The sequence below is a fragment of the Hyla sarda genome, chromosome 7 (assembly GCF_029499605.1).
Source record: "Hyla sarda isolate aHylSar1 chromosome 7, aHylSar1.hap1, whole genome shotgun sequence".
Taxonomy (NCBI): Eukaryota; Metazoa; Chordata; class Amphibia; order Anura; family Hylidae; genus Hyla; species Hyla sarda.
Window position 1 is genome coordinate 217,450,864 of NC_079195.1, and position 21,857 is coordinate 217,472,720.

Sequence of the window (21,857 nt, forward strand, 5' to 3'; positions counted from 1 at the left end):
GTACGCTACTGTTTCCAAAACGGAGCCTCCAGCTGTTGCAAAATAATAACTCCCAGTATTGCCGGACAGCCATTGACTGTCCAGGCATGCTGGGAGTTTTGCAACAGCTGGAGGCACCCTGTTTGGGATTAATTGGCATAGAATTCCCCTATGTCCACCCCTATGCAAATCCCTAATTCAGGCCTCAAATGCGCATGGCGCTCTCTCACTTTGGAGCCCTGTCGTATTTCAGGGCAACAGTTTTGGGACACATATGGGGTATCGCCGTACTCGGGAGAAATTGCCTTACAAATTTTGGGGGGCTTTTTCTTCTTTAACCCCTTATGAAAAGGTGAAGTTGGGGTCTACACCAGCATGTTAGTGTAAAAAAATAAATTTTTTACACTGACATGCTGGTGTTGCCGCATACTTTTCATTTTCACAAGAGGTAAAAGGGAAAAAAGACCCTCTAAATTTGTAATGCAATTTCTCCCGACTACGGAGATACCCCATATGTGGGCGCAAAGTGCTCTGGGGGCGCACAACAAGGCCCAGAAGGGAGAGTGCACCATGTACATTTGAGGCGATTTGCACAGGGGTGGCTGATTGTTACAGCAGTTCTGACAAACGCAAAACAATAAATATCCATATGTGACCCCATTTTGGAAACTACACCCCTCACGGAATGTAATAAGGGGTGCAGTGAGCATTTACACCCCACTGGTGTATGACAGATTTTTGGAACAGTGGTCTGTGAAAATGAAAAATAAAATTTTTGATTTGCACAGTCCACTGTTTCAAATATCTGTCAAACGCCAGTGGGGTGTAAATGCTCACTGCACCCCTTATTAAATTCCATGAGGGGTATAGTTTCCAAAATGGGGTCACATGTGGGGGGGTCCACTGTTCTGGCACCATAGGGGCTTTCTAAATGGGACATGCCCCCCAAAAACCCTTTCAGAAAAACTCACTCTCCAAAATCCCATTGTCGCTCCTTCCCTTCTGAGCCCTCTACTGCGCCCGCCGAACACTTTACATACGCATATGAGGTATTTCCTTACTCAAGAGAAATTGGGTTACAAATTTTAGGGTGATTTCTCTCCTTTTACCCCTTGTAAAAATAAAAAAATTGGGTCTACAAGAAAATGCGAGTGTAAAAAATGAAGATTTAGAATTTTCTCCTTCACTTTGCTGCTATTCCTGTGAAACACCTAAAGGGTTAAAACACTTACTGAATGTCATTTTGAATACTTTGGGGGGTGCAGTTTTCATAATGGGGTCATTTATGGGGTATTTCTAATATGAAGACCCTTAAAATCCACTTCCAACCTGAACTGGGCCCTGAAAAATTACGATTTTGAAAATCTTGAGAAAAATTGGAAAATTGCTGCGGAACTTTGAAGCCCTCTGGTGTCTTTCAAAAGTAAAAACTTGTCAATTTTTTTATGCAAACACAAAGTAGACATATTGTATATGTGAATCAATATGTAATTTATTTGGAATATCCATTTTCCTTTCAAGCAGAGACTTTCAAAGTTAGAAAAATGCAAAATTTTCAAAATTTTCATGAAATTTTTAGATTTTTTACCAAGAAAGGATGCAAATATCAGTGAAATTTTACCAATAACATAAAATAAGAATATGTCACGAAAAAACAATCTCGGACTCAGAATGATAAGTAAAAGCATTCCAGAGTTATTAATGTTTAAAGTGACAGTGGTCAGATTTTCAAAAAATGCCCAGGTCATGAAGGTGAAAATGGGCTGGGTCATGAAGGGGTTAAGTCTTACAAGTCTATTAAAGGGGTACTCCAATGGAAAAATATTTTTTTTTAATCAACTGGTGCCAGAAAGTTAAACAGATTCGTAAATTACTTCTATTTAAAAATCTTAATCCTTCCAGTACATAGCAGAGAGCACTGTGGTCAGACAGAAAGGAAATTCAAAAAGAAAAGAACTGATAAGCTGCTAAGTACTGGAAGGATTAAATAGAAGTAATTTACAAATCTGTTTAACTTTCTGGTACCAGTTGATTAAAAAAAAAAGTTTCCCAGTGGAGTACCCCTTTAAGGTTATAAAACTAATACAGATGGCTCTCTATATTAAAAAGATAAATACAAACATAGATATTCATTGCTCCATGTGAGAATGATTAGTTGCTAATTTATTGTCACTGACATCTCCTTCTTTTCAGATATCACACTGGATCGCTGGCGTTCGGCTCCCTCATCCTGGCTCTTGTACAGTTTATACGAATTATATTAGAGTATTTAGACCATAAACTTAAAGGTATCTCATTGTGTGTGTGTGTGTATATATATATGTGTGTGTGTTTATATTACTAAAAAATGTTCTGCCCATAGCTATGACTTAGGGCCCTATCTATCATTATTTACTTTGCAATTTGCAATACCAGAGAGTAATAGTATAGACTTGGCTCCCTGGATAGTATAGACTGGGATCACTGGATAGTATAGACTGGGCTCACTGGATAGTATAGACTGGGCTCACTGGATAGTATAGACTGGGCTCCCTGGATAGTATAGACTGGGATCACTGGATAGTATAGACTGGGCTCACTGGATAGTATAGACTGGGCTCCCTGGATAGTATAGACTGGGATCACTGGATAGTATAGACTGGGCTCACTGGATAGTATAGACTGGGCTCACTGGATAGTATAGACTGGGCTCACTGGATAGTATAGACTGGGATCACTGTGATAATATAGACTGGGCTCACTGGATAGTATAGACTGGGCACACTGGATAGTATAGACTGGGCTCCCTGGATAGTATAGACGGGGCACACTGGATAGTATAGACTGGGCTCACTGGATAGTATAGACTGGGCACACTGGATTGTATAGACTGGGCACACTGGATAGTATAGACTGGGCACACTGGATAGTATAGACTGGGCACACTGGATAGTATAGACTGGGCTCACTGGATAGTATAGACTGGGCTCACTGGATAGTATAGACTGGGCTCCCTGGATAGTATAGACTGGGATCACTGGATAGTATAGACTGGGATCACTGTGATAATATAGACTGGGCACACTGTGATAATATAGACTGGGCTCACTGGATAGTATAGACTGGGCACACTGGATAGTATAGACTGGGCTCCCTGGATAGTATAGACTGGGATCACTGGATAGTATAGACTGGGCTCACTGGATAGTATAGACTGGGCTCACTGGATAGTATAGACTGGGCTCCCTGGATAGTATAGACTGGGATCACTGGATAGTATAGACTGGGATCACTGTGATAATATAGACTGGGCACACTGTGATAATATAGACTGGGCTCACTGGATAGTATAGACTGGGCACACTGGATAGTATAGACTGGGCACACTGTGATAATATAGACTGGGCACACTGGATAGTATAGACTGGGCACACTGGATAGTATAGACTGGGCACACTGGATAGTATAGACTGGGCACACTGGATAGTATAGACTGGGCACACTGTGATAATATAGACTGGGCACACTGTGATAATATAGACTGGGCACACTGGATAGTATAGACTGGGATCACTGTGATAATATAGACTGGGCACACTGTGATAATATAGACTGGGCTCACTGGATAGTATAGACTGGGCACACTGGATAGTATAGACTGGGCACACTGTGATAATATAGACTGGGCTCACTGGATAGTATAGACTGGGCACACTGGATAGTATAGACTGGGATCACTGTGATAATATAGACTGGGCACACTGTGATAATATAGACTGGGCTCACTGGATAGTATAGACTGGGCACACTGGATAGTATAGACTGGGCACACTGTGATAATATAGACTGGGCACACTGGATAGTATAGACTGGGCACACTGGATAGTATAGACTGGGCACACTGGATAGTATAGACTGGGCACACTGGATAGTATAGACTGGGCACACTGTGATAATATAGACGGGGCACACTGGATAGTATAGACTGGGCACACTGGATAGTATAGACTGGGCACACTGTGATAATATAGACTGGGCTCACTGGATAGTATAGACTGGGCACACTGGATAGTATAGACTGGGCTCACTGGATAGTATAGACTGGGCACACTGTGATAATATAGACTGGGCTCCCTGGATAGTATAGACTGGGCTCCCTGGATAGTATTGACTGGGCTCACTGGATAGTATAGACTGGGCTCACTGGATAGTATAGACTGGGCTCACTGGATAGTATAGACTGGGCTCACTGGATAGTATTGACTGGGCTCACTGGATAGTATAGACTGGGCTCACTGGATAGTTTTGACTGGGCTCACTGGATAGTTTTGACTGGGCTCACTGGATAGTATAGACTGGGCACACTGGATTGTATAGACTGGGCACACTGGATAGTATAGACTGGGCTCACTGGATAGTATTGACTGGGCTCACTGGATAGTATAGACTGGGATCACTGGATAGTATAGACTGGGCACACTGGATAGTATAGACTGGGCACACTGGATAGTATAGACTGGGCACACTGGATAGTATAGACTGGGCACACTGGATAGTATAGACTGGGCACACTGGATAGTATAGACTGGGCTCACTGGATAGTATAGACTGGGCTCACTGGATAGTATAGACTGGGCACACTGGATAGTATAGACTGGGCACACTGAATAGTATAGACTGGGCACACTGGATAGTATAGACTGGGCACGCTGGATAGTATAGACTGGGCACGCTGGATAGTATAGACTGGGCACGCTGGATAGTATAGACTGGGCACACTGTGATAATATAGACGGGGCACACTGGATAGTATAGACGGGGCACACTGGATAGTATAGACGGGGCACACTGGATAGTATAGACGGGGCACACTGGATAGTATAGACGGGGCACACTGGATAGTATAGACGGGGCACACTGGATAGTATAGACGGGGCACACTGGATAGTATAGACGGGGCACACTGGATAGTATAGACGGGGCACACTGGATAGTATAGAGTGGGCACACTGGATAGTATAGAGTGGGCACACTGGATAGTATAGAGTGGGCACACTGGATAGTATAGAGTGGGCACACTGGATAGTATAGAGTGGGCACACTGGATAGTATAGACTGGGCACACTGGATAGTATAGACTGGGCACACTGGATAGTATAGACTGGGCACACTGGATAGTATAGACTGGGCACACTGGATAGTATAGACTGGGCACACTGTGATAATATAGACGGGGCACACTGGATAGTATAGACGGGGCACACTGGATAGTATAGACGGGGCACACTGGATAGTATAGACGGGGCACACTGGATAGTATAGACGGGGCACACTGGATAGTATAGACGGGGCACACTGGATAGTATAGACGGGGCACACTGGATAGTATAGACGGGGCACACTGGATAGTATAGACGGGGCACACTGGATAGTATAGAGTGGGCACACTGGATAGTATAGAGTGGGCACACTGGATAGTATAGAGTGGGCACACTGGATAGTATAGACTGGGCACACTGGATAGTATAGACTGGGCTCACTGGATAGTATAGAGTGGGCTCACTGGATAGTATAGACTGGGCACACTGGATAGTATAGAGTGGGCTCACTGGATAGTATAGACTGGGCTCACTGGATAGTATAGAGTGGGCTCACTGGATAGTATAGACTGGGCACACTGGATAGTATAGACTGGGCACACTGGATAGTATAGACTGGGCTCACTGGATAGTATAGACTGGGCACACTGGATAGTATAGACTAGGCTCACTGGATAGTATAGACTGGGCACACTGTATAGTATAGACTGGGCTCACTGGATAGTATAGACTGGGCACACTGGATAGTATAGACTGGGCACACTGGATAGTATAGACTGGGCACACTGGATAGTATAGACTGGGCTCACTGGATAGTATAGACTGGGCACACTGGATAGTATTACAAATCTGTCTCTTCACACCATAGGCCTTGAGTGGTTAATTGGTTATTAGTTATATCCCTTCTGGTCAGTAGGATAAAATGTATGATGGTACAATGGTGAAGGGCAGATTGTGTAGATACTGCCATGTGTTATGTTTGATTCATTGTAATTTTATTTTATCTTTTTTCTACAGCGTCCCAGAATTCCTTTGCTAAATTCTTATTGTGCTGCCTGAAATGCTGCTTTTGGTGCCTGGAAAAGTTCATAAAGTTTATAAATCGGAATGCATATATCATGGTGAGGATGTGTATATGACTGTATGTAGTCCTTTATCTACCCTGCCATCAGGGTAATCAAAGAGATCTGATCCATAGTAGAGCAGGGTGGACCAATAATGGGGAGGGGGGTAGCATCCCATAAAGAGCAGGGAAAGTCCCATAATAGGAGGGGGGGGGGGTGTGATTCCATTATAGAGCAGGGGCAGTCCCATTGAAACGGGCAAAGCCCGTCTCTCTCCTCCACGCCACTGCCTTTATCCGCTCTCCTGCTGCTGCGTTATCTAATGAAGATTAAATAAAGGGACAAGAGGATTCCTGGCAAGTGCTTCGTGCTACATTTCTTCTACTGTATCGTAGTCCCATAGTAGAGCAGGGACCATCTCTGATTATACAGTGTATGTATAATGTCTTAGTGATGCATATCTTCTCTGGTTACAGATCGCCATCTATGGAAAAAATTTCTGCACTTCAGCTAAGGATGCGTTCTTTCTGCTGATGAGGAATGTAGTGCGGTACGTGTTAGCTCCTTCCATACGAACCTAACTTTTGCTTGCACTAAGCCCCCACTGAGTGGGGTACACACACCAGTCACTGTCCTGACCCATCCCTTCTGTCACCTTTGATCCCATAGAGTTGCTGTTCTGGACAAGGTAACAGATTTCTTGCTCTTTCTTGGGAAGATTCTTGTTGCGGGTTCTGTTGGTAAGTGATTTAGTTTTTTTTTAATTATTTTTGTCATCTTTTTGTAATGTTACCGAAACTTTTTTTTTTATATAATTTTCTCACATGGACAAAACTAATAGCTGAAACATATCCATATCGCAGTGTTTTTTAATGTCCATTTCCAGGTGTCCTGGCTTTCTTCTTCTTCACAAGAAAAATACCTGTCATTACTGATGAAGCTCCCTCGCTGAATTATTACTGGGTGCCGCTTCTGGTAAGTAATAATTTTTTTCTAAAATGACATGACCTGATATGTAAAAATACTATTCGTTTATTCCAGCATTAGGCCTGAGCTTTATTTTTCTGATACAGAGCTCCAAATCTCCTTAGACATAGTGATAAATGATAGAATTCTGGCTTTCTGCAGCCACCACTAGGGGGAGCTTGGGAGCTTACTACATACTGTTTATATACAAAAGCTCCTAGGCTCCCCCTAGTGTTGGCTCCAGGCTGACCGTTTTCATTTATTTCTATGTCTTGGCAGGAGATTTGGAGCTCTGTATCAGAAAAAATAGAGACAAAAATTTTGATTTATTTGCATAAAAAAATTACTTTTGTTTAAAATTTTGTGGAAAGAATTGGTTTAATACTTTTCTTATTGTTACCCACAGACGGTGATCATAGGATCCTATCTCATTGCACATGGATTTTTCAGTGTCTACGCAATGTGTGTGGATACACTTTTCCTATGTTTCTGTAAGTATTGCGTCTTATGAGTTTATGGCTAATCTAGCTTTTTTTGTTTTAGCATTGTTATTATTTATGTACATAATCCCATATTAGAATTATTCATTGTGAATGTTTCCATCGTGTGCTGCATATACTGAAATAATTTAAAGGGCAGTTCCAGTAAGTATTAATATTAAAGGGGTACTCTGGTGAAAAACTTTTTTTTTTTTTTAATCAACTGGTGCCAGAAAGTTAAACAGATTTGTAAATTACTTCTATTTAAAAATCTTAATCCTTCCAGTACTTATCTGCTGCTGTATACTACAGAGGAAGGTCTTTTATTTTTGATTTTCTGTCTGACCACAGTGCTCTCTGCTGACACCTCTGTCTGTCTCAGGGACTGTCAAGAGCAGGATAGGTTCGCTATGGGGATTTACTCCTGCTCTTGACAGTTCCTGAGACAGACAGAGGTGTCAGCAGAGAGCACTGTGGTCAGACAGAAAATATATTCAAAATATATTCAAAAAGAGAAGAACTTTCTGTGGAGCATACAGCAGCTAAGTACTGGAAGGATTAAGATTTTTAAATATTAGTAATTTACAAATCTGTTTAACATTCTGGCACCAGTTGATTTAAAAAAAAAGTTTTTCACAGGAGTACCCCTTTAATATCAGAAGAAGTAGTAAATATTACTACGTTACATGATAAAGACAATTTTATGGTCATATACTTTCTTCTTATTCTCATCATCACTCCCATCATGCCTCAGCATCCAGCACATATTTTATATTGTCTTTATTCTGAAAGAAGTCCACTGCTTAAAATGGGCATTTAAAGCCAGTCTCATGGACATAGACAGGAGCTGTCCCATTGACATGAATGGGAGAGGTGTCTGGGCATGCTCGGTGACCTGAGGTCATTCCACAGGGAGAGGAAGGCTGAGCTCTGAGCTTCAGCTGTTGTGAAGGCTAAGATTAGTTTTAGGCCTAGTGACAAAATAATAACTGGAAGATTTCAGAATTATTTTAAAATAGTAAAATTGAAAATTTGGAAAATAAATCTCTAAAAATTCTAAAAAAAAAAAAAAAAAAAATGTTTAACGTTAAGCTTATTTAAACATTTACTTTAAATACTATGTACTTTAGTTTCTTGCCATTCTCAAGGCCTCTGCTTGCTGTCAGTGAATGAAAACAATTAGAGGCTGAAAAACCTATCCGAATACCATGTTCCTATTCACTGGCAGCAAGCAGAGCTCTTAAAAAGGTGAAGTATGCAGTATTAGTAAGTTGCAGAATTTTTCTTTCTCATCAAAAAAACTTTACTGTATAAGATTAGAAAGAAAATGTGACCTAGTCTGGAGGTGACTGCAGAAGAACTGTCGCAATTTTCTTATTTTCCACTGTTTGTTCTTAGCTTTCCTATAGCTTGTGCAATGATCTGCTTGATTGGGGTTCATCCCCATTGGATACAATGAATCAGCAGACACTTGGGGCTCATTTATTAATTCTACCCTAAAGCTGGCTTGATATAACAGTTGGGCCCCAGTAAGTCATAGGGCCCAATGCACGTGACCGTAATGTGGATCCGTAATCCGATGCCCATAGACTGCTATAGACCCGTACTGTGCCACTGATTTTATAACACACAGAATCATGCCATATTACAGAGGAATTCTCCCCTAAAAGTATTGACCCTAAAATAAAATGCGGTGCCCTGATACAGCACCATATGGCAGCACATTAGGTATGGGTCTGTATTGCCTATAACATATAACCTTGTGCCCATACCCAGCTAAGACAATGAAATTATCTGTTTGCTGTTAAAGGGGTACTCCGCCCCTAGACATCTTATCCCCTATCCAAAGTATAGGGGATAAAATGTCTGATCACAGGGGTCCTGCTGCTGGTGCCCCCCGCGATCTCCCTGCTGCACCCGGCATTGGTTTAGAGTGTTGGGTGCAGCGCCGGAGGCTCGTGGCGTCAAAGCCACTCCCCCTTGTGATGTCACGGCCACGCCCCTCAATGCAAGTCTATGAGAGGGGGCGTGACGGATGTCGCGCCCCCTCTCATAGACTTGGATTGAGGGGCATGGCCATGACATCACAAGGGGGAATGGCTTTGACGCCACGAGCCTCCGATCCCGCATCACCAGTCGGAGACTTGCATTGAGGGGCGTGGCCATGACATCACAAGGGGGACTTGCATTGAGGGGCGTGGCCATGACATCACAAAGGGGAATGGCTTTGACGCCACGAGCCTCCGACCCCGCATCACCAGTCATCCGGCAGGGAGCGTAGTTCGCTCCGTGCACCAGATGACTGGGGTGCCGCAGCCGAGATCGCGGGGGGTCCCTAGCGGCAAATAGGGGATAAGATGTCTAGGGGTGGAGTACCCCTTTAAGGAGAGCACACTTTTTGCATCAGCATTCACTGTTAGTAAATGAGCCTTTAGAAACCAATTGTCATAGAAACCGACGCGTTTCGCAGCCTATAGTTCAAATCCTTTACCCAAGAACTTGATGGTTGAAAACCGCGTGGTCATCTATGTTACATTGGGTTTCTGCCTGCAGATCGTCTTGAAATCTGCTTCTCATTTTCTTCCTTCTTTTCTCTCTTCTTTTGCCCTCTGTCTCTTTGCTACCACAACCCCTTTACCTTCAGGCGAAGATCTGGAAAGGAATAACGGGTCTGCCTCCAAACCTTACTACATGTCTCCGGAGCTGCATAGGATTCTGAGGAAAAAGGAACTTGGCTCCAAGAAGGCAAAGCGTTAACTTATTGCACTTGCTTTCTCTAACCAAATGCTCCTTCTAACCCAATAACTAAGCATTGAAGGGGTACCTTACGGAAGAGAGAAGAAACTTTCCCATTTGAGGTCCAGAGATGTCCGTTAGGTCTTAGAGGTGACGGTTTATCTGGGGAAAAGAGATGAGGACCTACTGGTGAGGGAAGCAAGGATTACCCATCTGGTGGCAAAGTTCTTGAGTTGGCAGCGACTGGTGAGGGAGATTCCTGGAGCGAGGATCTTCTGTTGAGGCAGTTTAGCTGGATCTGATCTTGGGGGATGGATTCAGGAAGGACCTTCTATCAAGGGTGACCTTGGATGAGGAACACTATGGGAAGTGAATTTGGTATTGAGGAACTTCTTTTTAGGGTGTTTTTGTCTTAGAGACCTACTGGTGAGGAAGGTCTTGATTCGGGACCACCCAAGAGGACAACCTTCCCAGTGGTGGCAGTCCATCTCCACCATCTGAGACATACTAAGAGGGTCCTTGAGGAACAGAATTACATTTTAGTGCCTATGAACAGGAAAAAAAATGTCAATATTATAGCTTTTCCTTAAATTGCTTTTAGGGTTTTTAATATTTTTATAGAGCCGCCGTCCGTCTAAAGGACCGGCACTTTTTTTATAAATATAACCTTTCACTTTTCATAGAGGGAATACAGAAATACTTGATATAAATGGTACATTGATAGAATGAGCCATATCTGGTTTTCTTTCGTATTTTTGTTGCCGTTTGAATTTCTTGCTTTTTTTTTTTTTTCGAATGAAAGATTTGGCTACGCAAACTTGACTTTCTCCAAACATTTGGTGCTAAGTAACATTTGCACTTCACAGAACAACCATGTAAACTGTGATTTTGTGTTCTCCTCCAGTATGAAAAGAAAGAGAATTTGCCCTAATTGTGTGATGTGTGCTACATTAACCCAAGGCTTCTCCAAAGTGTTCCTGTTGTGCCTGTATGGGTGAGGCCGCCATTTTGTATGTTCAGTAATGGTGCAACTTATCATTTCACTAGGGACTTGGTCACTGATCCATCTTGCCCCATTGTTGGCTCCGGTTTTTTGAAGGGGTTGTGTAGTTTAGAAAACCTGTTTTCAAATCACAATTAGGGAATTCTGGGTTAAAGGGGTACTCCCGTGGAAAACTTTTTTTTAAAAATCAACTGGTGCCAGAAAGTTAAACAGATTTGTAACTTACTTCTATTAAAAAATCTTAATCCTTCCAGTACTTTTTAGGGGCTATATACTACAGAAGAAATGGTTTTCATTTTGGATTTCTTTTGGATTTTATATCAACTAGTTTCCTTGACTCTGTTGGTCCTCACCAATCACCTAATTACCACCTATCACTTTTAATGTTGGGACAACCCCTTGAGTAGGGCCGTGTGGAATGAGGGCTGTTAATATATCTTCAAAAATCTCCTTAAATTTAGGACCTATGCCAACTTCAAAAATATTTTATTCTTGAAAGGATCCTGCGCGTGGTTTTGCACGAGGAACACTATTCATAGCATTTGTGCTGATACAATAGAATTTAGGACACTACACAGATAGATTTTCGAGAAGAACTTTCATGACCTTATTTATATTTTTTGCTTCTTTTTTCAGCACATTTTGCTAGTTTATAGGATTGTTTATTGTACTTTATTAATGATGGAGGGTGACATATACCTTTGTCTAGTTACGATAACATATTTGAAATTTTTATTCAGAATTTTTAACTTTGGTGGGATGTAAATTTCCCTTCTGGAACCTAATGTACACACAGCTTATAAGGCTTTTTTGTATTTTTTTTAAATTTAATAATGTATGTAAACATATTGCGGATTGTTTACATGGGCTTCATGGTGGCTGAATAATAGAATAATTGGCAACGTGAAAAAGGAAATTTATGTTGATTTTTTTTTTTTATATATTTCTTTCTTTATAAAAGATAAAATACTTTCTTTTTTTTTTTTTTGAGACATTCCCATGTATTTTTTTCCAATTTGCATAATAAAAATGCAATAAATTTTGTAGCAAAAATATTCATTTTCTTTTTAAGATTTGGTTGTTTATATTTTCAAAACTTGCCTATATACAGAAATCTTAAGAGCCAGATATTTTCAGTTTTTTTTGTAATGTTAGTTGACCATTCTTTGTATTGAAACTTTATTCTGACATGATAAGTGCACTTAGGAAATGGAAAAAAAATATTATTCAGAAATTGTAGGATGTTTTGAGTGACACTAAGTGTTGATTTTAATGTAAACATTGTTTCCCTCAGTCCCTTTAGCTGCACAACATATGGCGACTTTATCTTCCTGTGCTGATAGGACAGGTAAAATTTTAAAGGGTGAAGTCTGAGCCATTATAATAAGCCCCAAGCTCTACCCTATTGTTAATTATACACATGAAAAACCTGACTGAATCTAAAAAAAAAAAAAAAATAAGTGAGGAAGGATTGTGCTGCTGAAAGGACTAAGGGAAGCAAGTCTTGAAACCAACATTTCCCTTACATCCCTGTTCAGCAGCACAGCAAAAGGGGATGTAGCAAGAAAACCCTTATGGTTTGACTCTTGCATGGAGGAACAGACGAAGGGAGAGATTTATCATTGTGTGTTAAAAGGGTACCTAGACATCTTATCCCCTATTCAAAGGATAGGGGGATAAGATGTCTGATCGTGGGTGTCCCGCCGCTGTGGACCAGCGCGATCTCCGTGCTGCACGTGGCGTTCGTTTAGAGCGTCAGGTTCTGCGCCAGAGGCTCGTGACATCACAGCAGCGCCCCACACGTGACATCACAGCCACGCCACCTCAATGCAAGTCTATGGGAGGGGGCCCCCTCCCATAGACTTGCATTGAGGGGGCATGGCTGGGATGTCACAAGCAGTGCATGACCGTGATGTCACGAGCCTCCGCCCTGCCAGTCATCCGGCATGGAGCGAAGTTCACTTCATTCACCGATTGTCTGGGGTGCCGCAGCCGAGATCGCGGGGGTACTCAGCGGCGGGACCCCCGCGATCAGACATCTTATCCCCTATCCTTTGGATAAGGGATGAGATGTCTAGGGGCAGAGTACCCCTTTAAGCTACACACGTTTGTAAAACTAATTTATCAGATAACGCACATGGTGTGATAAATTTGGCGCTTGTGCACATGGATTTTTGCTTCTCTGAAGGTGTTGTAAGCAAGTTCTGTAAGTGTAAAGATTGCTGGTATTGGTTTGCGACATTTAGAGCACTCTGCGTCAAAATTTGGGACATTTGGAGTAAAGTCGTACATGATAAATTCACAACCATTGGCCTAAGGGCAAAATAGTTCAAGTTTGTCAAAAATCACTTCAGGACAAAAATTCTTACAAAAAAATTGCAAAACTATCAATGCACCAAAATTTGCACCTCACCGAAAGATATGTAAAATGCTTGATAAGCAACCCCCCCCCCCCCCCCCCCCCTTGTGGGTCTACAATCAGAACAGTAAACTTACTCACTTTACATAAAAAACAATGGGGGTGGAGTTCATTATATAGACTAAGGCTTCATCCATTAAAACTCCACCAGTCCTATCAGCTAAGGTGGAGGAATTCCCCAAATGTTGTGCTGCTGAACAGGGACGTAAGGGAAAGTAAAGTTCTATGGAAATATATAGCGGTCATTTGTAGGAACGCAGTTCTGCCAAACAATTTTTATGCAAGCTTCAAATCTCACCTTTTCATAATAATGGGTACATTTTTTTATAACTTGTGGTTAAAAAAATTAAATTATAAATTAAATTAATGGAAATTTTATACATTTAAAAATGTAAATAATTGTCATGACTTTTATCGAATAAAATATCGGATGGATTTAAGGTTTCAGATGTTTCTGAAAGTGTTTGAAATGTTTAGCATAGAAACCTATCGATGTTGGGAATGTATTTGTAAAAAATCGAATATATAAGACGAATATTTCGTTTTGGCAATTTTTGTGTAATTTGTTGGCAGGTTGGCTTGAAATTTATTCAAATAATTGAGGCTGAAAATATTTCTCAGCCAAATAAAAAAATAAAAAAGTTTTATACGGTAAACATAGAATAAATTCAGCCTTTTTTTTCTAGCTCTATATGTCTTAATATATATGTCTATTTATTGTATGTCTTTATACAGTATATAATAAACCACAATTTTTGCCAGAGTTTTTAGAATTTAGAGATCTTGTCAGTTTTTGCAAAAAAAAAAGAAAATTAAATAATTAAGCCTTGGAGAAACAATCTGTATAAGAATAAAGTAGATACTTTTATAAATAAAGTGATAGTGGGAAAAGCTTTAATAATAAGGAAATTGATCTCACAACAGTTGGATGCCATTTCACGTAATTTTCCATCCTGAACTGACTTCAGTGGGGAACAATTCAGCTTATAAACACCACTTTTCCACTTTTCTATCGGAGTGAACCCATACTGGTAAATGAGGTGCAATACCAGACACAGCCACAAGAGTGGTGCTGTTGAGCAGAACCATTTTTTTTCTTTTTCCTTAAGGGATAAGATGTCTGATGGCTGAAGCACAGGTATGGACAGAGTCCAGTAAGTGAAGGTGAGCTAGCACTCCTCTGTGCTCTCTACTGTCTGATGGCACTCCTCTGTGCTCTCTTCTGTCTGATGGCACTCCTCTGTGCTCTCTCCTGTCTGATAGTTGTCCCCTGTGCTCTCTCCTGTCCTATCAGACAGGAGAGAGCACAGATGAGTGCCATGAGACAGGATAGAGAACAGAGGAGTGCCATCAGACAGGAGAGAGCACAGAGGAGTGCCATCAGACAGGAAAGTGCACAGAGGAGTGCCATCAGACAGGAAAGAGCACAGAGGAGTGCAATCAGACAGGACAGGAAAGAGCACAGAGGAGTGCCATCAGACAGGAAAGAGCACAGATGAGTGCTATCAGGCAGGAGAGAGCACAAAGGAGTGCTATCAGGCAGGAGAGAGCACAGAGGAGTATTATTGGGCAGGAGAGAGCACAGAGGAGTGCTATCAGACAGGAGAGAGCACCGAGGAGTACTATTGGGCAGGAGAGAGCACAGAGGAGTACTATCAGATATGAGAGAGCACAGACGAGTGTCATCAGACAGGAGAGAGCACAGATGAGTACTATCAGATATGAGAGAGCACAGAGGAGTGCCATCAGACAGGAGAGAGCACAGAGGAGTGCCATCAGACAGGAGAGGGCACAGAGGAGTGCCATCAGACAGGAGAGAGCACAGATGAGTACTATCAGATATGAGAGAGCACAGAGGAGTGCCATCAGACAGTAGAGAGCACAGAGGAGTGCCATCAGACAGGAGAAAGCACAGAGGAGTACTATCAGATCTCATCTCGAGATCTCTTCCACTGCGCAGATGAGAATGCGCATATGATGGACTTGTCTCCTAACCAATCCGAGAAGCAAAGTGGACACCCGTATACGATTGGCAGATATCTTCTCACCTTTGAATGGTTCATCAGAGGTGCCAATCATAGCCTTGTCCAATCATGATGCGAATAGTGATTGAGGCACCTTGCGATAGGCTGCCAGGATATCAAATGAACATCAAGGTAGTCTATAAATACAACTCAGAGAACGCCCGCGCTCATATGCCCGCTACCTCTTGATAAAGCTGCAGAGGCAGCGAAACATGTCGAGGGGGGCAGAGTAGGGACTCAATTTTAATAGAAAGCAAAGCGGTGGCTCAGAATTTAGCTCAGCGTGTACTGCAGGCACGCCGGGCATCTCCACTTTAGTATAGCCAATCAGAATAGGCTGGAGTACACTGGCCTTGATGCACAGTAGATATATACTAGTTCAAACACTGAGCTACCGCTCTGCTAATTTTTAATTCATGTGAGTCTTCATTATATGTTTATGCACAATTACCTTAATAAAGCTTGTGGGTTCACCATAAAGATAATATATATATATGGGAAATTAGGGATTTTTTGGATTCCTATTAATAGGGATCTATAGGTTGATAAATTAATTTAACCCTCCATATATTGGTCCGATAAGTGAAGATACTATCAGGAGAGAGCACAGAGGAGTCCTATCAGACAGGAGAGAGCACAGAGGGGTGCCATCAGAGAGGAGTGAGCACAGAGGAGTGCCCTCAGACAGGAGAGAGCACAGAGGAGTGCTATCAGACAGGAGAGAGGACAGGGGAATGCTATCAGACAATAGAGAGCACAGAGGAGCACTTTCAGACAGGAGAGAGCACAGAGGAGTGCCATCAGACAGGAGAGAGCACAGAGGAGTACCATCAGACAGGAGAGAGCACAGAGGAGTCCTATCAGACAGGAGAGAGCATACAGGAGTGCTATCAGACAGGAGAGAGCACAGAGGAGTGCTATCAGACAGGAGTGAGCACAGAGGAGTGCCATCAGACAGGAGAGAGCACAGAGGAGTCCTATCAGACATTAGAGAGCATACAGGAGTGAGCACAGAGGAGTGCTATCAGATAGGAGAGAGCACAGAGGGGTGCCATCAGAGAGGAGAGAGCACAGAGGAGTGCTATCAGACAGGAGAGAGAGCACAGAGGGGTGCCATCAGACAGGAGAGAGCACAGAGGGGTGCCATCAGACAGGAGAGAGCACAAAGGGGTGCCATCAAACAGGAGAGAGCACAGAGGAGTGCTATCAGACAGGAGAGAGCACAGAGGAATGCTATTAGACAGGAGAGAGCACAGAGGAGTGCTATCAGACAGGAGAGAGCACAGAGGAGTCCTACCGAACAGGAGAGAGCACAGAGGAGTGCTATCAGACAGGCTCAGCTGCCTGCAGCCCTGTCAATCACTCATGGTGTCCATGACATGTCGATGACCACTGGACACTGCAGGACTGGTATGTGTCCCAGGAGGCAGGGGGACCCCTAGTGGCCACTTTTTTGACTGGCCTTTTCAGTATGAAATATTGAACATTTTCTGATTAAAGAAATTGCAAAACATATTGTTTTTACATGCTGTATAACATATCAAAAGTTATTGTATCTGACAGTGCCCATTAAATGTTTCTAAATATCCACCCTAAAAGCTCTCATAGACATCAGAGAAAAGGGAGCCAAACTGGTTGATTTCGGCTAGCCGGGCAAACTGTCAAATTTGTATGGAGGCCTCCCGAATGTCCCACCACTGATGATATAAGGGAAGATAAGGATCAGTCATGTCAAATTTTGGTCATGTGTTTACTATAAATAAGGCGCCGCAGGTGTCTGGCAGTGTCTTTTTCCCCAAGCCAAGCACCCATGATGGTGACCTATTTATAATGCATCTTTAAAGGCAAAAATCCATCAATAGTAACTTGTTGATGGTTTCCAGTTAAGTTGTGTATATATATATATTTTTTATTTTTTATTTTACACAAAATTTTGATCATACGAAACAGGTTGTTCAAAAGTGAATGTTTACTCCAAGCGAATGGGTATATTAAAAAAAAAAAAAAGGAATATTTGTCTACACTGCATCCTTACTTAAAGGGGTACTCCGCTGCCCCAGCATTCCGAACATTTTGTTCCAAACGCTTGGAGCGGGTGGGGGGTGTGACATCACGCCCCCTCAATGAAAGTCTACAGGAGGGGGCGTCCCTGCCACACCCCTCCCGTAGACTTGCATTGAGGGGGCATGGCGTGATGTCATGAGGGGCGTGGCCGTGACATCGCTCCCTCCGCCGCCAGCACCCAACATTCTATACGATCACTGGGTACTGCACAGAGATCTCGGGGGGGGGGGGGGGGGGGGAACCCCTACGATCAGACATCCAAAGGATAAGGGACAAGATGTCTAGGGGCAGAGTACCCCTTTAAGAATTTAAAGTATCGCTCTCCTCTTCTACAATTTTTATTTGTATTCCTGATTCATTTATTGTTTATTATTATTTTTCATAATTTTTCATTATTATTCATTATTATTTTCACACCTAGTGGAAGATATAGAGCGGCACGATGGCTCCACCGAAAAGCCTTATTATATGAACAAATCCTTGATGAAGATCTTGAACAAACACAATGCACCGACCCAACCTCAGTGACGACCTGCGGTCTGTAATGATGTAATACGCCAAATATCTATAGACACGTTACTACGAATGGTGCTGGAAGACGGAAGAAGAAAATATGGTCAAGTTATAAAGGGACACTCAGGGCAAACGGAAATAAGAGGCCTCATTGATCAAACTGCTCAGGGAAAGTGGCCTTGTTGCCTGGAGCATTATGATTGGTTGCTATGGGCAACAAGGATTATAATCCATATGATTTCAGGTGAATACCTGAGGTTGTCCGCCATCTTTTAATTTAAAAACATTTAATCATAGAGGTTAAAAATATATATATATATATCTATATAAACAAAGAATAAGTTGGCCAGCACTATTGATTCCAAACTATTATATAGACCTGGCTTACAGGTGCAGGCTGCTGGGCTAAATATACAGCAACAGAAGAATACAGCAGCACACTGCCAGCACAAGGATATAGATAAAACATGAGTATATAGATACAACATGAGAAGCTATTCAGCTGTGGTGCAGTAAATGTGAAGTAATGAAACAGTGAGGTACTTAGCTTGCAATTTGGTGGCCAAATAGCTTGGACCGTCCCACTGTGCTGGCAGTGTGCTGCTGTATTCTTCTGTTGCTGTATATTTAGCCCAGCAGCCTGCACCTATAAGCCAGGTCTGTATAATAGTTTGGAATCAATAGTGCTGGCCAAATTATTCTTTGTTTGCATTACACATACGGGGGAGTGGCTACCTCCATGTTGGCTCCTGCACCCCACCCACCTCTATTAGGTGTATATAAGGTGCCTTGGATGTTTCAGATCGTGCAATGCCTGCTGTACTGTTCACACAGAGGCATATTCATAGTGTAGGGTCCGTCCCAAAATGAGGTCACCTTACCGTGGTGGGATGGTCCAAGCTATTTGGCCACCAAATTGCAAGCTAAGTATCTCACTATTTCATTACTTCACATTTACTGCACCACAGCTGTATAGCTTTTCATGTTCTATCTATATACTCATGTTTCATCTATATACTCATGTTTTATTTATATCTTTGTGCTAGCAGTGTGCTGCTGTATTCTTCTGTTGCTATATATATATATATATATATATATTTTATTTTATTTTTCCCCAACTCTTTTCTGTTGTAAATGAAGTCTGTATATAAAGTGCCATTCCAGAAGTGAAAGTTAAAATGTATGTACAGAAATGTTTTTATTAAAAAAGGGTCATGTAGGTGCGTATGTTGTATGTTATGCAGTTGTACAGGATCAGAAAAACATGGCTGAATTCTTCCATACGCAGTGGCACACCTCTCTATAGACCAGTGTTTCCCAACCAGGGTGCCTCCAGCTGTTGCAAAACTACAACTCCCAGCATGCCCGGACAGCCAAAGGCTGTCCGGGCATGCTGGGAGTTGTAGTTTTGCAACAGCTGAAGGCACCCTGGTTGGGAAACACTGCTATAGAATGACACTGCTATAGATTTGCAGTTCAGCCCTTATTTAGTACGAAGCAGCCATGTTTTTCCGATCTTGTATACACACTTTAAAGGGATACTCCGGTGGAAAACTTTTTTTTTTAAATCAACTGGTGCCTGAAAGTTAAACAGATTTGTAAATTACTTCTATTAAAAAATCTTAATCCTTACAGTACTTATTAGCTGCTGAATACTACATAGGAAATTATTTTCTTTTTGGAACACAGTGCTCTCTGCTGACATCTCTGTCCATTTTAGGAACTGTCCAGAGCAGCATATGTTTGCTATGGGGATTTTCTCCTACTCTGGACAGTTCTTAAAATGGACAGAGATGTCAGCAGAGAGCACTGTGGTCGTGATGTCAGCAGAGAGCTCTGTGTTCCAAAAAGAAAAGTATTTCCTCTGTAGTATTCAGCAGCTAATAAGTACTGGAAGGATTAAGATTTTTTAATAGAAATAATTTACAAATCTGTTTAACTTTCTTGCACCAGTTCATTTAAAAAAAAAAAAAAAAAAGTTTTCCACCGGAGTACCCCTTTAATGCTTTAAAGTGTCTGATTCCAGAAGGAATTATATCCCAGAAGACAATAAAAACAAATAGACATATATTGATACTGGTATTTTATATTTATCTATATAGAAGACAATACTGCTTCTACGAGGTTTTGATGTTCACCTGTGGGGCAGTGGACTTTTGGCTGTATGGTAAGTTTCAGGCCTTTTCAGGACACTAGACACTCTCTCTGGACTTGATCTCACTGTACTCAGCACTCAAGAGACTGAACTAGCTCCACCCAGGGTTTATATGGGGGAGACTCTGGAGGGGTCCCATAGGTCACCCTGTAAGTCACATGGTCAATGGTACCTCCCTTGGTTACAACACACATCAACATTACTTAAAGGTATATAACAATATATGTACATTACATTTAATAACATGGGCACTTAGTACTATTTATGGAACATAGGTAAAGGGGGGGGGGAGCAGGGGTCACTGAATGGAGTCTGCCCGACAGGCCAGCAAGGGTACAGGGATGCAACTCCTGTACTGGGCCACCACACACACATGGAGGAGATTTATCAAAACCTGTGCAGAGGAAAAGTTGCTGAGTTGCCCATAGCAACCAATCAGATCGCTTCTTTCATTTTGCAGAGGCCTTCTTAACCCCTTAAGGACCCAGACAATTTTCAGTGTAGGACCCGGCCATTTTTTGCACATCTGACCACTGTCACTTTATTAATAACTGAGATGCTTTTACTTTTCATTCTGATTCCGAGATAGTTTTTTCGTGACATATTCTACTTTTTGTTAGTGGTAAAAATGTTGTCGATACTTGCATCATTTCTTGGTAAAATTCTAACATTCGATGAAAAAATTAAAAATGTAGCATTTTTTTTAAAGGGGTATTCCAGGCAAAACACACACACACATATCTCAAGTGGCTCCGGAAAGTTACAACAGATTTGTAAATTACTTCTATTAAAAAATCTTAATTCTTCCAATAATTATTAGCTTCTGAAGTTTTCTGTCTAACTGCTCAATGATGATGTCACGTCCCGGGAGCTGTGCATGATGGGAGAATATCCCCATAGGAACTACACAGCTCCCGGGACGTGAGTCATCAGAGAGCAGTTAGACAGAAAACAACAACTCAACTTCAGAAGCTAATAACTATTGGAAGGATTAAGATTTTTTATCTTGTTGATATATATTAAAAAAAAGTTTTGGCCTGGAATACCCCTTTAACTTTGAAGTTCTCTGCTTATAAGGAAAATTGATATTCCAAATAAATGATATATTGATTCACATATTCAATGGGCCTCATTTACTAAGACCGGAGAGTTTTTTTTTTTTTTTTTTTTGGAGTGTTTTTGCTGTTCCTCCATTATTTTTCTCACCGTATTTACTATTGTGTCGCAAGTGTCTGGTATTTTCTGTCATACGGAATATTGTTTGGTCGCACAAACTAGGCGAGTAAAACCCGGGTAAAAATTTCTTTTTTTTTTTTTAAATGCAGGCTTGGAGACCCTATTGAGAAGAGAGGAGTAGAGATGAGCGAACTTACAGTA

The 21,857-nt window shown here is 41.8% G+C and overlaps 2 protein-coding genes across 4 annotated transcripts in view; one reads left to right on the forward strand and one right to left on the reverse strand.

Annotated features, from left to right (window-relative positions):
- The window catches only part of RABGGTB (Rab geranylgeranyltransferase subunit beta), a 220,597-nt gene extending 206,120 nt beyond the window's left edge, over nucleotides 1-14,477 (reverse strand). Inside the window, exon 1 of the mRNA XM_056532687.1 lies at nucleotides 13,208-14,477. Coding sequence (XP_056388662.1) covers nucleotides 13,208-13,246 — 39 coding nt within the window. The 5' untranslated portion in view covers nucleotides 13,247-14,477. The remainder of the gene's footprint in view (nucleotides 1-13,207) is intronic.
- Nucleotides 1-18,703, forward strand: part of SLC44A5 (solute carrier family 44 member 5) — a 135,108-nt gene extending 116,405 nt beyond the window's left edge. The window contains exons 16-23 of one of the 3 annotated variants that reach the window (XM_056532683.1): nucleotides 2,173-2,267; nucleotides 6,075-6,178; nucleotides 6,598-6,671; nucleotides 6,791-6,861; nucleotides 7,008-7,096; nucleotides 7,494-7,578; nucleotides 10,211-10,311; nucleotides 18,234-18,703. In XM_056532683.1, coding sequence (XP_056388658.1) covers nucleotides 2,173-2,267; nucleotides 6,075-6,178; nucleotides 6,598-6,671; nucleotides 6,791-6,861; nucleotides 7,008-7,096; nucleotides 7,494-7,578; nucleotides 10,211-10,311; nucleotides 18,234-18,245 — 631 coding nt within the window. In that variant the 3' untranslated portion in view covers nucleotides 18,246-18,703. Of the gene's footprint in view, nucleotides 1-2,172; nucleotides 2,268-6,074; nucleotides 6,179-6,597; nucleotides 6,672-6,790; nucleotides 6,862-7,007; nucleotides 7,097-7,493; nucleotides 7,579-10,210; nucleotides 13,175-18,233 lie in introns of those variants that run through there. The other 2 variants (XM_056532684.1, XM_056532685.1) reach the window with 2 other exon arrangements.
- Nucleotides 18,704-21,857: the final 3,154 nt, after the last annotated feature.